This window comes from Chamaea fasciata, unplaced genomic scaffold (genome assembly GCF_029207755.1).
Source record: "Chamaea fasciata isolate MVZ Bird 193981 ecotype frontalis unplaced genomic scaffold, bChaFas1.0.hap1 SCAF_9, whole genome shotgun sequence".
NCBI lineage: Eukaryota > Metazoa > Chordata > Aves > Passeriformes > Sylviidae > Chamaea > Chamaea fasciata.
Genome location: NW_027094094.1, coordinates 8,281,440 through 8,300,159, shown reverse-complemented (window position 1 = coordinate 8,300,159; position 18,720 = coordinate 8,281,440). Strand labels below are relative to the sequence as shown.

Here is an 18,720-nt window from a genome sequence, read left to right as displayed (position 1 = left end):
GCTTCCCATGCAGAAAGAGGAATTTCCTTGTGGGTCGTATTTCAGGGTGTTTGTATTTATACATGGACTATAAGAGGGCAGTCACAATGCAGGGCAAGGCCACATCGTGTTTTGCTGCAGAAGGCAGTACAGGAAATCTGGGTTTACTTGGAGGTGTATGTCTCTAAAACCTTCTTCACCATGAAGACATTTTGCTTGTAAGTATTAACACAGTTTGTTTTCCTTATCTTGGAAATTTTTGAAGTTTTATAATAGCTTTCATCATGATGATTTGAGGCATTTTATTTGCATTTTGACTGAAGTGTCTCATTGCATTTCAAAAGGTTTGAAGCAATCAAATCCCTTAATGCCTCGCATTCAAAAATCTGAGGGGGTATAATCGCAGAATTGGCATTTTCTATTTTGAATTAGACATAACCTGTTTACAATGTTGCTTTCTGTTGAAAAGACAATTAAATGTAACAATTAAAAACTGTTTCCCAAAAGGCAGAGTGAGATAGCACAACTAATCTCACAGGTATTTTTCTTCCCACATGCAAATCTTGACTTTTGCTGACATCCAGAAGAGACTTTTATCCTGTCAGAGACTCTTGGAACATTGTTTTGCAGTAATTGCATTGTTTGCCAGTTGAGGCGACTGTCAGTCACACTGAACAGAACAATACAATGCCTTTCATTGCAACCCCAAGTGTGTGCCCCTACTATTGACTTTGTGTACAGTCATTTTTTAGTTTTGGAAATTGCTTTTTTGTCCTTTTCTTTTTTCTGGTAGGCAACAAGCAAAAACTCTAGAAGCAAATTTTATAACAGTTTATCACAGCATTTGTACAACAAGTATTTCTCTCCAAAAGGCAAAAAATTGCAAAGGTTTCCCTGAAAAAAAAAACCTCAAAAAAAAGACAGACAGAAATGTGCAGAAACCTCTGATGGACCTAAGTTTGCAGTGGGTCATTCCCATTTACAGCCTGGAAAAGGACGAATGAAAGTCTATAGCTTTAGTTGGGTCTTGGGTAAAATTCTGTTTGTAACCCACCCCATTCCTGACCACCCCACTCCTGACTGTACCATGCCTACTTTTGGCATCGTGGAGTAAATCACTGAAGAAAGAGAAACAGAGGGAAGCCCTTAAATCTCTCACTGCAGCCAGGGTTCTCAGTAAAGAGCCAGAGAACAGCTCTTGTAATCCTTCAGATTTTCCCAGGAGAGGCTCTGTGGCTTTAGGTGGCACAAGAGGGTCTCTACCCTCCTTGCAGGTAAAACAACTTCCAGCCAAGATCTGATTTTTGCAGGGAATGTGAGTTTTGAGGTAAGGCAAAGGAAAACTTTTGAAAAGGCGTTGTATTAATACAACAAACTTGCAAATTATTAAAATTCCCATAGTATTATAACTGTGTTTTCTACATATGTTTTAAACTCTTCAGGCCAAGTTATGCCAATTTTATGCAGGACTTATCCTGGCAAAGCAGTGTCAGAAACAAACATGGATGCAGTATTCCCAGGTTACAGGTGTTGTGACTAGTGCAAAAGAAAATTGAATTTCTCTTGGCATCTTTCATCACTTCTAGGCAAATCATCTTTTTGGCCTATAAAAATAAATAATATTTGTTATTTGTAATTATGTGATTGTATAATAAAATAACAAATGTAGAATGTAGTGTATAATTCAATATTATATAAAATCATTTATAAATATATTTAAATTAATAGTTATTATGGCTATTTTATGCATTTTGACCATGAGTACGAAAATTTTATGTAAGATTAAGATTGTAAGATTTTTGTTATTTTCTCAACAGCAATTGTGTGTGCAGTGAAATGCTGCTCAGCAGCAAGCAAACTGAAAGCAAGTAGCTTCAACATCTTTGCTCTTTTTGTTATGTGGGTGGAAGAAACAATCAGGATGGCTTCTACAAGTAAAAGAAATTCTGCAGGTACAAAATGTCTTGTACTAAAATTGGTCAGTAGTAAAGTTGTGAGATGACCTGTCCTCAGCTGATTGAATGCCATCTATTAGTTTCTTTAGGGGTGCATTTAAGATCACTAATTGTGAAGCTGAATAAGACCAGACCCTAAAACTTAAATAAGATCAGTTGAATAAGACAGCTCATGATATTTTCTGAGCCCCTACATTTTCACTACCACTACTTTACAGTTTGGGCCAGTTGTCAGCATTAACATCAGGGAAGCAGGGCCTGGCTCTATATTTTATAGCCTTGATTTGTGTTTGTCTAATGGCTATTTAAGCACAGAAACCCAGTGCTAAGCAACAATTTCCAGTTCAAACAGGTCTTTTTAAAGAGATTAATTGGCAGCAAGTTAAGTAATGATGCTGTTCATTTCTCTTTGATTAGTGAGAATTCAAAATACGTTTTGCCCTGAAGGTGGAGTTTGCAAGCATGGGTTCCTCATCAAATCACCACCTCTTCAGCTTTTCAGCTCACAGGTACACTAGCACAGATAATCATATTTCAGCAATCCCTCATATCTGCCATGCTGAATTTTAATGAGAGACAAATTTCTTTCTCTTTGGCAGAATTCCTGGAAAAGGCGTCTTTTTGTCCTGTCCAAATCCAGCACAGGGAATTACATCCTGAAGTATCTAAAAGGCCAGCACATAAAAGGCTCCATAGCTGTTGATCAGTATGTAGCCTAAATAAACATTCCCTTGGGATTTGTAGGCTTTGGGTTCAACTATGGTATATGTAGAAGTGAAAATCCTGAATTGCTTTATTGCAATTTACTTTTGTGGCAGTGATTGTTGTGATGTATCTGCCAACAAGATATCTGGCTTGGCTGCACAATCTCACAGGCTGTGTTCCTGAAGTAAAACACATTTTACCTCTATGAGGACAGTGCTGTACATTAATTCACATGTGAATAAGGACAGGCTGTGCCACTCTCAACTGTGGCACACACCCTTTCCCAGCTTACAGCTTCACAAAGTGCTTTGCAGGTCTGTGCAAAGGTCTCCTGACTTTCTCATAACGCTCTGGGCTGATTATGATTGCTCTCTGCCTCTTATTCTGCCAAGAAATTGCTCTGCTTGGCTCATTTGGGTTGGTCATTTCCTCCCTGTCAGCATAGTGCCTGCTGCAGCAAGACTGAGTGTCACTGGATTTGGACTGGCACCCTTTACCATGCCATGGGTGGTATGAGATATGTGCAAGGGAAACAGAAAATGTAATGGGAAATGTAAATGTTGTCCTGTCAGGTCTGGAGGTTAATACCCCAGGCTCCTGGAATTGTTAGGCGTGGAGGTCACTCACCACATTGCTGTTATGCTTCTTCCATTAAAAGGATTTACATTGTGAAGCTTTCAAAAATATTGCAGCTTGCTCAGTGGTCTGTGGTTACATTATTACCATAATTATTGTAGTTATTACTTTTAATAATTTGGCTTCTTGGAAGTTAATGGCATAATGCTTCAAGTGCTTCAAGTATCCATTAAGAGTACTTCTGTTCCTCTTCCCCTCCATTGAAACACTATTAATATACAATTAGTTTCAAATCAAGTCTATTGTTTTCTAGTGGTTAAAAAAAACTTCCTTAAGAAAGTTTTCTTACTATTTTTTCTTTTCAAGGTTCTGAATTAAACAAAAAGCCCCTTTTTCCAGAAATGAGGATCCATAGTCTGGGTGCTTTGCAAACATTAATTTTATATTTTTGCCTGGAGATTTTCTTTGTTGATAGACCATCTCTTTTGAATGTGTGCATTTGTTTTCTCGAGCACATTTTTCTGTGGAAAAAACATTTAACTTTTTCCCTTGCAAGTCTCATCATGTTATGCTGTGCTCAGAGTAAAAAACAGACATGCACACATATATGTGTATATCTATCTGTATGTAACTATGCGTGTCACTTTGTATGTAGCACATACATGTGCATGCCTACTTGTGTGGAGTTATATAGGATGTTTCATATGATTATCTTCACAGAATCATAAGTATTGAAGTTGGCATAAGTAATGCTGAAATTATGGAAACGGTGAGGAAGATGTTTAAATGCCTTCCTGAGCAGGTGATGTCCATCAGCACTGGAAACAGATGTTATTACCTCATTGGGAACAGCAGGTGGGCATAGAAAGATGTGCAAAAGCAGCATGACAGTACTGTTAAAATCATGTAGCTCTATGCTGCTGCCTTAAGGAAAGGTCCTGCTCCTTCACAGCCACTCCCTTCCCTTCTGTGTCTCAGCTGCTGATGGCACGGCTCTGGGATGAGGTGATCCAGCTGCCTGATCCAGTGCAAAACAGCTTTTTTTCTGTGGCATTTCCCCCCCATACTCAAGGCTGGGTTAATTTTTTGCTGCTTCAAGCAGGTGGGCTCACCTTCCCTGCAGCCACAGAGTCACAGCATCCAGCCTGTGAAAGCAGTGGGAGCACAGGGCTGGGAGTGGGGATGGCAGTGGCAGTACCTCAGCGTGGCAGTGCCATTTCAAACTCTGCTGCTTAGGGGACAAGAAAGAGCAAAGACCTTTGCCTTCTCATCCAGCAGCTCCTGAGAGTTAGAAAAGGTTCTGCTCCACATGGATCAACCACAGGGAATTATATTGCCTGAAAACTAGGTTATTAATCAAGGGAAGCAGACAGAAAGCCAAAATTCTCCCGAAGGAAAGCAGATCCCAGAAGTACTGACTGGGGCTTTTGCTGCAGTAGGGTGGTGCAGTCCGTGCTTTTTCAGGCTGGAATTGAGTCCTGAACAGGGGCAGGAACTGTTTCTGTGGAGGTGATCAGCCAAAGCCCAGCTAGGTGAGGGATGTTTGTCACAGTGCTCCTGTACTGCTGGTTCCCAACATCTCCTCTTCAGTTTCCCAGTCACGAGTGTATCAGGGGAATTTTTGCCTTTTTGCAGAAGAGCAGCTGAAATTCTGATAAGAAGAAAAACACATACCTGAGTGCTACGGAGCGTGGCACCCAACGCCTTCCCCCGGGGCACGGCTCTCACAGCCCACACTCGGTGGGAAGCATTCCAGAATTAATCCAACTAAATCCACTCCAAGCATGAAAAACAGCTTCAACAGTCCTTTCATGGTGTGTTTCTCATCCTGATGGCCCACATGCGTTCCCAAGCCTTGTTAGCTCTCTGAGTCAGACTTTGCCATCTGGCTATGACCACACAAGCACTCTTTCCTGAAAGGCTGGGGCAGGGTTTTCCCCTTGATCTCAGGAATTTTTATTTTGGGCCCCACAGGAAGAGTTAGGTAGGCAAAAGGAAAACCCCTTTACCTGTCTTTAAGTTTTCATTCTTCTTGTTCCAACTTCAGACAGGAAATAGAGGACTGGGTCACTCTGATATCTTCAATCTGCAGGGAGGACAAAAGAAGTGGATACTGGCCTCAGGTGACATGTTACTGTACTTTATTTTAGAAAAAAAAAAAGGCATTTTTTTGCTTCATTACTAAACTGTGCAAAGGAATTTTCCTGATCTTTGCCTTGCAAGTTGCCTCTGACCTTGGTTATTCAAAAATTCATTTTCATATAAATCCTGTATCCTGGCTTTGTGCATCAAGCAGGCATTGCACAGTCTGTCTGCACTGGGATTGATTTTACATTGAAGAAATCTCTTTGAAGAGTAAGCCATATGGAAATGAGAGGAAGATTGATATTATGCTGCAATAAACCACACTTCTGATGAATCAGAGTCAAAACTTGTGTGTTATACTTAGTGGGTGCATTTTGGATATATTTACATGTTCTTTTACATGTTTTTTATTTACTGTTCATTTACAGCAGTCTGTCAATGTTACAAATCAGCTGGAAGCCCTGGTAGTTCAAGCTCAGGCCCAAGTTTCTGCACCTTGTCAGCCAGCCAGGCCCACCAGTTTAGACTCAGCACTAACTGCTCATATCCCTGCAGCCTCCAGGCAGCTCAAAATGCAAGCAGGGAAAATGTGTCTGCCTGAAAAATGCCGCGCAGACAGTGCCTATGAGCCATTAGAAATAAAATTTGCTCTAGTGAGATATATCAGGACATTTTAGCCCACACCCAACAGGTGCCTGTTTTCTCATACTGCTCTTCCCATATTTCTAGAACAAAGATCTTCCAAATCCAGAAGTCAGAAGCCGGCCTTCCTCTTTGCCACTATTGAATTCTATAGATATGACCAGCTTTCCAGACAGGCAAAGCTACCAGAAGGTAAACAAATTAACCATCCTTAATAATGAGGCTGTGCCTAGGCATGACTGCGAAATTTCTTCTGTATAGTTGGTTTTTTCCATCATAAGTTGTTCAGAGTTTCTGCAGTGGGTACCTGGGTGGTCTCTTCTGGTGGGGTTCCTGAGTAGGATCTGGATGGTGACACCATGGAGTCCCCACAAGGGAAATACTTTTGAGGCAAGTCTGCATGTAAGTAAAGGCAAGGAGAGACAATACTCGCTGCTTGTCTCAACTGACTGGCAAATGTTAGTGGACATTAAGTAAACTCCTGAAGGTTTGCTCTGACATGACTTGGCAGAGGCATGTGATGATCATTTTGCAGCTGCTAGCCACATTCCTCCTGATTTGTGATTGTGCTTTTACTTATCTCTCTCTTTTTAGGCTGTAAAGCTTAGAGGAGAGTTCGGACCCAATTCCTCTCTGCCTTACAAACTTTCCGCTCAATATTTAGATAGAATGGAGGGAAAGCATTGCTGCTGTCCCACAGCAATTGCAGCCCAGGTATCAGGGTGAAATAACAGCCAAGAAATTGCTGGGTTTCTGCAGTCACAAAGCTCTGTGCAAATGGCCCGGTGAGAGGAAGCTGAATGTGGGTCAAGCACCTCCAGGGTATCTTTATGAGGAGTTAACTTTTTTCCTTTTTATACAGCAGAATGGTTCCTCAGAAGACAAGAACAGGCCTTATTCAGATCCTGGCCCCCATCAGGCTCAGTGTGACCCACAAAGAGGAGCTCTTCCAAGCCTGGTGAGCAGAACAAATCCAACAACTCTTGCCTTGTTCTGTCTGCAGAAGTTAATATTGGCTTTTATCTCACCTGGGTATCTGTGACTATAGATTATCCACCTACTTTCCTAGCACATCGAGTTGATTTCCACAATGAAAGTTTCCTAAATGTTTAGTCTGTTCTCTTGTTTACCACTGAAAATGATCTTCTAAAAATTTGAAATACCTGTGTCTGTTTGGGGGTTTTGGAGTCAGAGCTTCAGAGTTTCTGCACAGCAACTGCAACTTGTGGCAGCTCTCACAAACTACATGAAAAAAGCTCTGCATTTGCACTGGTTGAGGATTTGTCCCTCCCTGCACATTTCTCAGCTGTGCCACAGTTGTTCCTAAATGGTTTCTTTCTTCAGCCTTTGCCAGTAGCAATCGAGTCAATGTAACTAAATTACAGAACAAGAGCTTGTTAAATTGAGGCACATCTTAGAACTGACCTTCTGTCAGCATTAATATGTCTTCAAGTAATTTCACTTCCATATCTAGCGGGAGTGATTTGGAAAGATAAAAAGATGAATGTTGTCTTGTATTACTGGCTAAGTGTTCTGACCTGTGTTCCCGGAACTAGTGCCTGCAGCAGTTTTCCTCTGCCACGGACTGCTGCCTTTGCAGCAGAATGAAGAGGACAGAAAGCACAACCAAGGCTCTGCCACACCACTCTGCAGCTTAAACCCATCTTTATTGCCAGTTTATGCACTGAACTATGACCTGGAGTGGCTGAGATACAGGGCAAAGAATCTGTTCTGCTATCACAGCTAACAGGGTGGTAAATCACATGCTGCAATCACCATCCTTGTATATAGGCTGACAGCAAGTATGAGATAATACAGCTAAATTTAGTGGAAAGAAGTGAATGGTTGAAACTACATTGCAATGCCATAGGCAGTCAGCATAGCTCAGCTGATCCATAGTACTTTATAAAGTTGCAGTAATTCAGTTGTGAGTCTGAGCTCTGAAATGCACTGTGTTAACCCTTGGTCTGATTTTAACCAGTCCTGCTCTGGGTGTATGTCAAGAATTTCTTTGTGTCTCTTCCTTGTGCATACCTTTTCTGTCTTATTCATTAATTCTTCTCATACTTACAATGCCTCAGAGAGCAGGTATTAGAGGCAGCTGTTCAGGCAAAGACAGGCTGACCATGAGGGTTAAAAGATAAGGAATTTGGATTTTAGCTTTCTAGCCTGAAGCAGAGGGAATAGCACAAAGCTCATGTTTCTGTTTCGGCATGTGTGAAAATAAATAAACTTGCTGTATAGAGAACAAGAAACAACAATGTTTGTTCACTGGATAAAAATATTCCTCTTGCCTCATAAGTTTAACATCTGCTAACATCTCCAGACCTATTCTCTGCTCAGTGACATGTAGACAACTGACTTCCTAACTAATCCCTGGTATTTGCTTCCTTTTAGCAGTGTGACTCCCCATTTCAAGCATCTGATGTGTTCTGCTTTTTATTGGTGGTTCCCTCATCCGGGCCCAGACCTTGAAAACTCTTTGTTAAGTAGTTGTCACTCATGCAAACAGGATTCTCCATGTCAGTGAGTCCAGTCATGCTGGCAGGGACCCTGGAGGGATCTGGGGACCTGGCTTCTTTTCAACCTACCTTTGGGACCTACCAAACCTCATCTGACTCAGCAATGCAGTATCAGCTATTTTGATACACAGCTTTCAACACCTGAAATACATCAAAATTAGAGTTCTGCCTTGCATCACACTATGCTGTGCATTACTGTATTGCAGGCTACAAGGCACCCTTGGGATCTGTTACACACCTGATTTTTTGAAAGACATATTCCTCTCTCTAAGGGCAACACACAGTTTCCCTTAAGGAGCTTATAGGTAACAACGACTCAGTTGTTCTCCAGGTGTCATTTCTATCTTTTGCTACAGCAAATTTTCCCCATAGTCTACTTTCTCTCCAATGTAAATCCATATTATGGTTCATCAGACACTTGAAGTTTGTCCTGATTCCCATGGCATGAGTTGATCTTAATGTCATCTATACCAATAAGGAAAAAAAGTACAATAATCATCCTTAATTAATATTCATTGCCAGTTTCTTCTTGTAAGAAAGTAATTAATTTACTTTACCTTGAAAACACTAATACATTTGTGGCAGATTTAGCAATTATTAAAATGATCACCATGGAAACCAAGGATGCAAGTGTAGAGATAAAAAACAATTGCAGCACAAACATGGCTCAGAGAATTGAACTGGGAGGCAGCTAAATACTAATTACCCGACTCTTCACTATGGTGAAGTCAACAAGGAGACATAAAAATAAATAATTTCTCTTTGCGACTTGAAAAGGTAAATTTGGTGGAGGGATTGATTTCTCCTTGGCTTACCAAATTGCCTCAAACTTAATGTATTTATGAAGGCAAAATATCACTCAGGACACAAAGGATTCTATGTCAGAGCTCCAGTCTTCTGCAGAATCTTTTTGTTCACAGAGAAAAGGATGAGATAATAAGTTTTCCACTAGTCAGGGAAATCCCAAATTCATCTTTATTTGATAGCAGTTAAAAGCTGCTTAAATGGACAAATATATCCCAATTCACCCCTACAGATTTCCTACAAATTTTCTTCCTAATGTAAAGACTTCAGAACTGAATGCAAAAAGAAAATCTTTTCCACACAAGTGACCCTAAATTCATGCAGATTCATACACTAAGTGTTTAAAACACTTGATTTCTAAACAAAATAACGGGCTGCAATCATGAAATCAATTGCAACAGCCTGGTTACCACTAATCCATCTATGAGAAATACTAATACCAGTGGCTGGTTTTTTCTGTATGCATTGAATTTCAAAAATACATGCAGGAGAACAGATATAGAAACCTTGTTTCTAAGATAGGCTGGGTCTGAGCATATCTCAGTTCAAGAAGAAATGTATCTTATCATGTTTTCTGTGAATATTTGCTGATTCTGTTACTTTTCCACAGAAAGGAAAAATGCATGTTAATCTGTATAACTGAGCCTGTTAAATACAAACCCATTCTTTCAGCAGGATAAAATTCTGGGAAGAAGTGAGGAAAATCTGCTGTTGTCAGATCCAGAGGAAAACATCAAAAAGGATGAAGAAGATTATTACCAAACTCCCAGCAATGTTTTGGCAAAGGTAGTTTATCAGCTGTGAGTTCTGCTGGTCTGTTAACAGCTCCGAGGACACAGGAGACATTTAATGAGCCAAAGAGGAACTGGTAGGGGGAAGCACTTGTACCTTGCAAAAGAAATACATAGATAAAGCAATAGGTAATAGACCTTTTATTTATACAAGAAAAAAAAAATGCACTGACTCATTCAAAGGATCTTCGTGGGGCAAAGTGGCATTTTGACAAAAACATTGGTGATTTTGTTGAAATTCCCCAAACTGACTGTTTCACTGTAAATGGCTTTTGCCTGTTGTATAATGGGGTAGGATTGGGTTTTTTCCTGAAAGTGAAAACTTCATTTAGAGAATGTAACAGTACATTAGTTTTATATATTTTGAGATGTAATTCTGTTGAAGCACCAGTAAGCTGCATAAAAGCAGCACTTTTAAAACACTGCGGTACATTTTGCTATCAACATTTCACAGTGAAACAAGGCAGCAGGAGAAACATGCTGTTCATTTTATACAAATTTTGACTCCTGATTTGGGAGGCTAATTTCTCTAGGCTTCCCATGCAATTAGTGGTCAGGAGAAGATAAGTGGTCAGTTTTCTGCAGAAGTCACAGACTGTACATCTGACTGAAGGACATTAGCAATAGTGATGTGGTCATATAGTCTAAGTGCTCTAAGTCAAGCACACTCAAAGAACAAGTCTCCTTTTTCAGCCTGCTTAAATTAAAAGGTTTTTGTTGTTTGTTTTGGTTTTTTTTAATGGTAGTACTTCAGAATATGGCTGGTCATATCCCAGTCTGGTAGTGCCAATAATTCCAGCATTAAGTTTCAAGCACCTTTCTAGCTCCCAGTTTCTGGGAATTGACTGATTTGAGGAAACCCAGGCTATATTAGCCAATATGTTTAAACAACATGAGCACTGAAGAAAAAAAAAAAGGGAAATTATTAGGGGTTTCTTCTGTAGGCAGGGCAATGGCATTAATGTCTAATATTGCTGTATGTTTCTGACAGTGCACTACTGAAGTATCAGAGCCTGACCCTAGAGCTGAGTCTGATGTCCCTGTGCAAGAGAAGCCAGTGCAAAACAACCCAGTAAGGGAGAACATTTATATGTCAATGAAATCACTGTAAGTAACAGTTTCATTAAGGCTTTGGAAATTAAAAGTGGCACAGCAATAGAGATAGAGCTGACATCTCTGGTATTTGCATAACAAGGTCTAGAGTCTGCCTCTTGTTTGAATCAGTCCTTGTTGGGTCTTAGTTCACAAAGTTCAGCACTCATGGGAACACTGGAGTCAAATTCAAACTCATCAACATGAAATTTAAGCTCACACTGCAGACTTCTGCACTTACACAGGCTCTGATTATACGATGCAGGACCTTTTGTTGACTCATGTTTTTTCTGGGTTTTCACAAGCTGTTGCTCACCACTTTCCTGAGTCACTGGAGCCAAACTCCAACAACCTTTCAGACAGGTGCTCTCCAAAACAGGCAGTATTATCTAGAGGTTAAAAGAGAAAAGTAGAGATGGGGTATTAGCTCCCAACTTTTCCATGAAGAAGTTATGTGAGTTAGAACATGTCCTCCCTTTCATTTTGCCATCCAAAGAACAACTCTGATGCTGCGTGTTTTGAAGGGACAATGTTTGCCACATCACAGAGAAAGACCTGAACTTTGTGTCACAGTTGTAGGGCCACAAGGAAACTTTACAACCTCCACTATATAGCACTGAATACTGAAGAGAATTGTGTCTGCAGGGTAAAGCTCCTCCTGAGCCAGAGGAGTGTCCAGTAGCTGTTGGCCTGACACCTACAGACAGTCAGGTCTTAGGTCACATGGAGGGAGACAACTGGAAATGCAGACCCAATAACCAATAATCCCAACAGATTAATTCAAGCTCGTCTGTGTCTTTGGGTCCCCCCAGAGGGAGTTATAAAAACCTCACAAGGTCATGCCATCTGAGTTTAAAAAATAAAAAAAAATTTAAAAAGAGCAGCTTTTGCCACTAACCCCAGTCTTGTTTGGGGCACAATGGGGAGTCAGCTCCAGGCAATAAAAGGCTTATCAAATAAAACTAAAATGAGTTCAAGTAGTTCTGAGTTATCACATCTCCCAAGGGACAGCTTTACATCCCGGCAGAACCCCGTACAGCCAAGGCCAACAATCTGTACTCAGTTTCTTTGTCAAGGCATGCTGTTAGCTGAAATGTTTCCAGGCTTAATAAATAGTTATTGCATACTGAAAATGTTTATTTTGAGATTTATGGTCCATTTTTAGAAGGACTGTTTATTTTACTTAGATTTTATTTTGTCCACTGGATATTCTACAAGAACTTGTTATTCTTTGCTTTATTGTGAGCTGCTTGATCCAGCTTCAAACACAGCAAGAGTGCCTGGAATTGTCAAATCCCTTAATTTTTGTCATCATTCCTCTTTAGTAGGCTGCTGGATGAGAGATGCCAGCTCACAAGTAGACGTGATGGGCTGCCACCCCTTCCCAAATGCCAGAACAGTGCATGTCCAAGAGACTTGGAAGCAGACAAAGACACAAAGTTCCCAGAAAGCAGCACCAGCCTGCAGCCAACCCTCCAGAGAAGGCAAAACTCATTACCCCTCTCAGTGGTTCACTTGTCTATACTGCTCAGGTAAGTGTCTTCTCCAGCTGGTTACAGAGAAGACAGACATGTTCATGGGTTTCATCTTGCCAAGCCTGTCAACAATCCAGAGGCATTTGGATGATGCTCTCAGTCATAGCATTTAGTTTTAGGGAGTCTGCAAGGAGCAGGGATTTGGACTCAATAATTCTTATGGGTCCCTCCTAATTTGAGCTGTTCTATGATTCTGTGGTCTCTGATGTTTTTCTTTCACAGTCAAGTTACAGATGAGATGCAGCTGCAGAAATTGGATATTTTCATACCCCTGGTTGATATTAACAATTACCTAAAACTTACTGAAGCAGCAGGAAGAATATGGTAAGTCTGGATGTCTTGTGACAGTGCCTGTGAGATGGGAATAAGTGACAGGCACAGAAGTGTTCAATTATAGACAACCATGTGCAGCTTTGGCAGGGCAGAGCAGGCAGGGGCAGTGCTTGTTGTCACTTCGGTGATTCCTTCTACTTACTCCAATTCTTTGTGTACTTGGGTTTGTGCTTCAACTGCTGTTGTAAAGGTCTCTACAGAATCCAGCATGCTGGGTAATAATTAGTGGTGGTTTCAACCAGAACCAGATCAAAAAGTTACAGTCACTGAACTCAGTGTGTCATTCCCAGAGGGCAACCCCATAAATGCAATCCTGTCCAGGTACTGCAGTCATGGATATCCTGTGTGTTTCCTTTATTGTCTGCCCTCCACAGCATTTCACAGTGGACTGGTCCTCACAGACTGGGGTGTTTGTTTAACCACGGGGACCACGTGGTGGGTGTGAATGATCTGCAGCCCCAGGGTGTGGAGGAGGCTTACCTCTTCATCAGCAGGTCCACCAGAAAGGAGGTAAGCTTGACTCACCTTGACTGGAATGTATTGAGCCAAATGAGAAAGCAATTTCCTTTTTTGCATTTCAAGAGGCTCAGTTCAAACCAATTTACTCTGGTCTAAGTTTGGCATGAATAACTCCAGCACCAAATACCTCCTCAGCATTGTTCTGGTGTGGTGTCTCATATTCCTGAGCTGTGTGGGGAATGCAAGGCCAGCACTGCAGAATTTGAGGAAGAGTTTGAGCAACACCAAGAGATGTTACCAGGCAACCATAAACTAGAGTTACTTGGGTTTTTTAGCCTAATGCATATAAATTGCAAGTTTTGGGAAATAAACCGTTGCTTCCAGCGGATGTGTGGTTGCTTATAGTGGTTTTGGGTATTGAGGGCAGAGCCCTGGACTCCTACGTCCTATTACTTATCAAGCACTACACATCTTCTTGTGTGAGACTGTTTTTTGAAGAACGTGGGACATTTCTAAGATGTTCTTTAACCCAACTGTGATCTATGACATGCGTTTCTGAACTCATATTTCAGTATTCAGGTTCATGACCCACATCCAAACACATTCATATTTGAATTCTGCTGTAAAGGTTGAGGTCATGAGATGTTATTGCCATCTAAAGAAAGGAAAGTCAGTCTCAGTAAGGAAAAAAAATATACTCATCTCTCTTAATGGGGAATTTTTATTAGCTAGTTCAAATACAAGTCAGATAGTTGCACAAATGTTGATCAGATATAACAAGCCATAAAAATGTCCATTTCTTTTCTTTTTTAAGGTGAAACTTACTGTATGTAGGATTCCACATTCAGATATCTTCCACGCTAAAGGCTGCTCATGTTCCTGAAAAAAAAAAAAGACCTCAATGATTAAGTAAGTGCCAAAACTCAAGGGAAAAGATCAGGGAGGAGGAAGTGATATATGGTATATAGAGATAATCATCTTCTTCAGCTGCCAGACATCTTTGTTGCTGAAGTACAAAGAATAGAGAATGTGGATTTTGTTTTATGTCCTAATAACTTATTTTGTGGCATGAATGGCATGTATTTGGCTTATATTTCATGTTGGCATGTATTTCTGTTACATGGAAGAAAATGAGGGTCAGATAATTCATGTGGCCTTTGTGCTGTGTATACTTTTCATTTCAGCAGAAAATACTGGTTTGTGCCTCTGCTCACCTCTTTGCACTGAGTTACAATGATTTATTGCTGAATTCCTCACCAGTTAGGGGTGGGCAAACAACCAGCATTTGGACTAAAGCCGTGTTTTCCCTGGATTCCCCTTAGCCCAGAAACGCTCAAGTGAGCTAAGAGCTGTAGTGTTGGAGGAAAGGCTGGTACATAAAATGTTGTGTAGTCATTCAGTGGGGCCTCCTTTTGTGTTATGCCCCTTTTATGATACAGCCACAAAAATACATCCAAGGGATGACAGGAAGAAAAGCTGTTTGGAGAAAAGGAATGTGTCTGGAGCACCTTTGGGTTCATTGACATCCAAAATAAGCCCTGAAAATATTCCCCCCGCAGCCACCCCCAGGGCTAGCTCTGGAGAGGCTTTGGAGGAATATCTCCAAAGAGACATGACAAAAGATCCAAAAGAGGCTCTTACCCCCAGATTATTCCAAGGCGTTTATTCCTCGAAGGGGTCCAGGGGAATCAAGAGAGAGAACAAAGAAAATACAGGGGTCCTATCTAGTCTCCTATTTTGGGAGGGTCCTGGCATTCAGCCAATTAGGTATGGACATGTAGGGAGGAAATTCCAGAGGGAACAAAAGGTGAAAGACCATTCCCCTAAATGGTTACAACAAAGCCCTAAGTGAAAAAGAATGAATGGATTTGGGAGAAAGAAGGGCTGGCCTGCTCTGTAAAAGGGTTTCTGGTGAAAACAGCTGGGAAAACCACAGAGAGAAATTATGTCTCTGAAGGCATGTGCTCTCACCTCAATGCAGAGTTCACCATTTCTCACAGAGAATGTTTTGATGCTACCAAATAGTACCACAGGGATGTCACTTGTGCAGCAGAGCAAGTGTTTATTTGTTTCCCAAACAAGGATATTTCCTGTAAATATTTATTTGTGGATATGCTTTCCTCGCATTGCTACCATAGCAACATGACCAATTTTCAGCTGATAGCACACCAAAAGGAAATTGATAAGAAGCTGCCTTCAGGAGTGCTTCAGTGGATGCCAAAAGGGATTTTTGTCCTGTGCTGGAGTGACCTCTGTTTCTTAGAGCACCATGGTGTGACATGGCAGAATACATACCTGTGCCCTGTATGAACATGGACACTGTGTGGGAATTTTTGCACGCACACATTGCTGTAAAATAGATAGTGTCAGTATACAGGGATGTGGCAACAAACAGAATCACTGGGTTTGAGTACTGGTAATTTTATCTTGCCAGATACAACCAGAATAACTACTGAGTTTAGCAAGCACAGGATTACTGATATTAACAGATTTGTATAAGCTTTGATTAAGGTGGATTTGGCTCAAAGAATGTATGTATCCAGCCTCCAATGGAATAAGGCCAAGTTGGCTACTACAATAAGGAACTACTCTCACTAAAATTCAGCATTGGTGCAACTTTCTTCAGTAGTAAATTTGATAAGTGTGCTGGACTTAAAAAAAATCATTATAAAATTTTATTCAGCTGAAGATGAAAACAGCATCATGTAACTCAAAACAGGCAAACACAAATATGTACATAATCTATTCAGACTCAGTTGCTGTTCAAAAGATTAATTTCCAGACTGAATGTTTCCATAGTCTGTCACTTCTGCTTTTGAGATAAGAGTGTTTGGGACATGCTTGTTTCTCAAGGTGGAAAGGGTCACATTTTCATTTTTCTGTTTCAGTGGTGTTCAAAGGCCTGTTTGTGCTGAATTCTGCATAAATACAGAGGGAACTCCCAGTTCTGGAACTACAGAGGCTGAAAATGGAAGAAAACACATTCCCTGGGAGCTCTTTTCCAAAGCTGCTATGGGAGTCCTTTGCTCTGCACTGCTGCTTCGAGCACGGCAAATCCATTTCTGCCTAAGGAGCCCCTGAGGGATGGGATGGCTGGATATCACTGTACAGGGCTTCTTCCAGCCCTGTAACTCTGTCAGTCTGCTAGGACAGTCCCCATGGCCTGAATCCTAAAATCACATATCACCTACTTCAAGAGCATCTACTGAGGATGTTGTACTCAGCCTTTCCTGGCCAAAGTTTGCCTCAGCTCTTCTTCTGAGCTTTGGAAAAGGAAGGTACAAACTTTCCTGTGTTGTTCCAAGACTCATCTCTCTGTAAAATCCAAATTTTTTCCTAATATTTATTCTAGTCAATTGCTTCAGAAAATTAACAAGTTTTTCTTGCCCTGTTTTTCAGTGGGCATAAGGAACATTTAGATTGCCACTGTCTGCAGAGAAATCTTCATTATGGTAGCTATTTTTTCTACCTGTTCTCTCTTCTTTTTTTCTTAGACCAAACATTCTGCATTCTTCCATCATTTTTTCAAACAGTTCCTGAAAAGGGCTGCCTGACACCAAACTGAAAGACAAATACCTTGTGTTTCCAGTTCTGGATGAACAAAGAAGGTGAGAAATTGAAATTCAAAGAATTTCATCAAAAAGAAATCCAAAGCCATGAAGCAATTTCCTGGAACTTTGTAGAGAAACATTTCTCAAAAGAGGTGAATTAGTGAAGATCCCCCGTGGTGGTGGGAGAAGAGCCACCTCCATGGAACCTGCTGCTGGAGCAGATGTTGAGCACTGCATGCTACACCTCTCAGCCATGCAAGAATGTTACTTTTGGACAAAACCAGGATTTGGTTAGATATAGCATGTACAGAATAATTCCAGAATATTTTAGAAAACTGGGGGATTACTTCTGTACTTCAGTAAGCAGTTATGGATGTGTTACTCCATAATTGATCATTATGCCAGTTTGCACGATGCTAAATGCAGATAATTAATGTCACATACTGGCTGATTCATAACACACAGATACAATATGGAAATTACATTGGTACAGTAAATTCTGGTAGGGTGTGGGAAGTTGTCTGCCCACTTATGATTAATAAATGTGCTAACACTTTACAACACATTGTTTGTTGCAATACACCTCATTTTCTCCTAGCATGGTCCCTCCCTGTCCTGCAAAAATTACCTGTAACTTTCCAGTAATCTGCAGCTGAGTCACTAAACAGCTCTTTTTAAAAAAAAGCTGCACTTAAATAAAGATTTGTTTCCCTGGCTGCTAATTTGTGCATGTTCCTATGCTGCACTCACTCTTTAGTGGCTGCTAATATTTCCCCTTAGATTCCCAAACATGAATCATGCTCTTTCTACTCTAGCATCTAGCTAGGGAGATGGCAATTGCCCAGAAGAAAAGCAAGTCCTGAAAGAGAGAGAAAGTATTGGTAGGGGAAGTCTCCATATTGATGTGAGGTCATTGAAGTTAAGAAAAATAAAAAGCCCATTGAACAGAGAGAACAAACCAGACCACACAACCTCCACACTTCCTCCCAAGGGCAACACTCCTGGGATCTGGGGTTGGAGTCATAAAATCATCAAGAGAGCACAAGTCCTGCAGGAGAACAAGTCCAGCCAGGAAATGTTATCTGTGCAGTGTCCACCCTGAAGTGAGCCAGGGACAAGCGCTGTGTAATGCTTAATTCTCTAATAATAGTTCCTCCAGCCTGTGGGATTGGAGAGATATCTATATATGTAATAGGGATATGTAAATAAATACCTATATATTTAATAGGGATATCTAAATAACAGCCAGACATACTTCAGTGTGGCTGGAATTTCTGCAAAGGGATTCAAAGAGGAGCAACTGCAATAGAGTGACGATACCCTGCACACTGCAGAGAGAGTGGATCCGTGGTGAGCTGGGGACACCAGGTGCTTAATCTGTGTTTTGTCCCAGATTTTCTGGTGACCTCAGGAGAGCCATTTCCTCACACACACACTCAGTAAAATTCTAGAAGTGATTTCAGACACATTTGCATCATGCTGTCTCTTACCATGAATGTGATCTCCAGCACCACATTCAATACTAGGAATTGCTTTAGCTTCCAGGAAATTCCTGGAAATGTCTCTACCAGACCTGTATGTTACAGGCGTGAGGGCGAGTTCATCAATGCCCTGTGCCATGGGGAGATCCTGTCTCATGCTGGTTCCATGCTAAGGGAGAAGCCATCCTTGATGTCCTGCAGAAATTGGCT

The 18,720-nt window shown here is 40.9% G+C and overlaps 1 protein-coding gene across 1 annotated transcript; it reads left to right on the top strand.

Annotated features, from left to right (window-relative positions):
• Positions 1–122: 122 nt before the first annotated feature.
• PLEKHS1 (pleckstrin homology domain containing S1) lies at positions 123–17,590 on the top strand. The gene is made up of 15 exons (XM_066190566.1): positions 123–197; positions 1,797–1,931; positions 2,352–2,443; positions 2,534–2,640; positions 3,936–4,070; positions 5,263–5,338; positions 6,030–6,134; positions 6,805–6,900; positions 9,941–10,054; positions 11,051–11,166; positions 12,477–12,683; positions 12,909–13,010; positions 13,394–13,529; positions 14,293–14,387; positions 16,367–17,590. Exons 2-14 carry the CDS (start codon positions 1,877–1,879, stop codon positions 14,359–14,361), a joined length of 1,410 nt encoding a protein of 469 aa, XP_066046663.1. The 5' UTR covers positions 123–197; positions 1,797–1,876; the 3' UTR covers positions 14,362–14,387; positions 16,367–17,590.
• Positions 17,591–18,720: the final 1,130 nt, after the last annotated feature.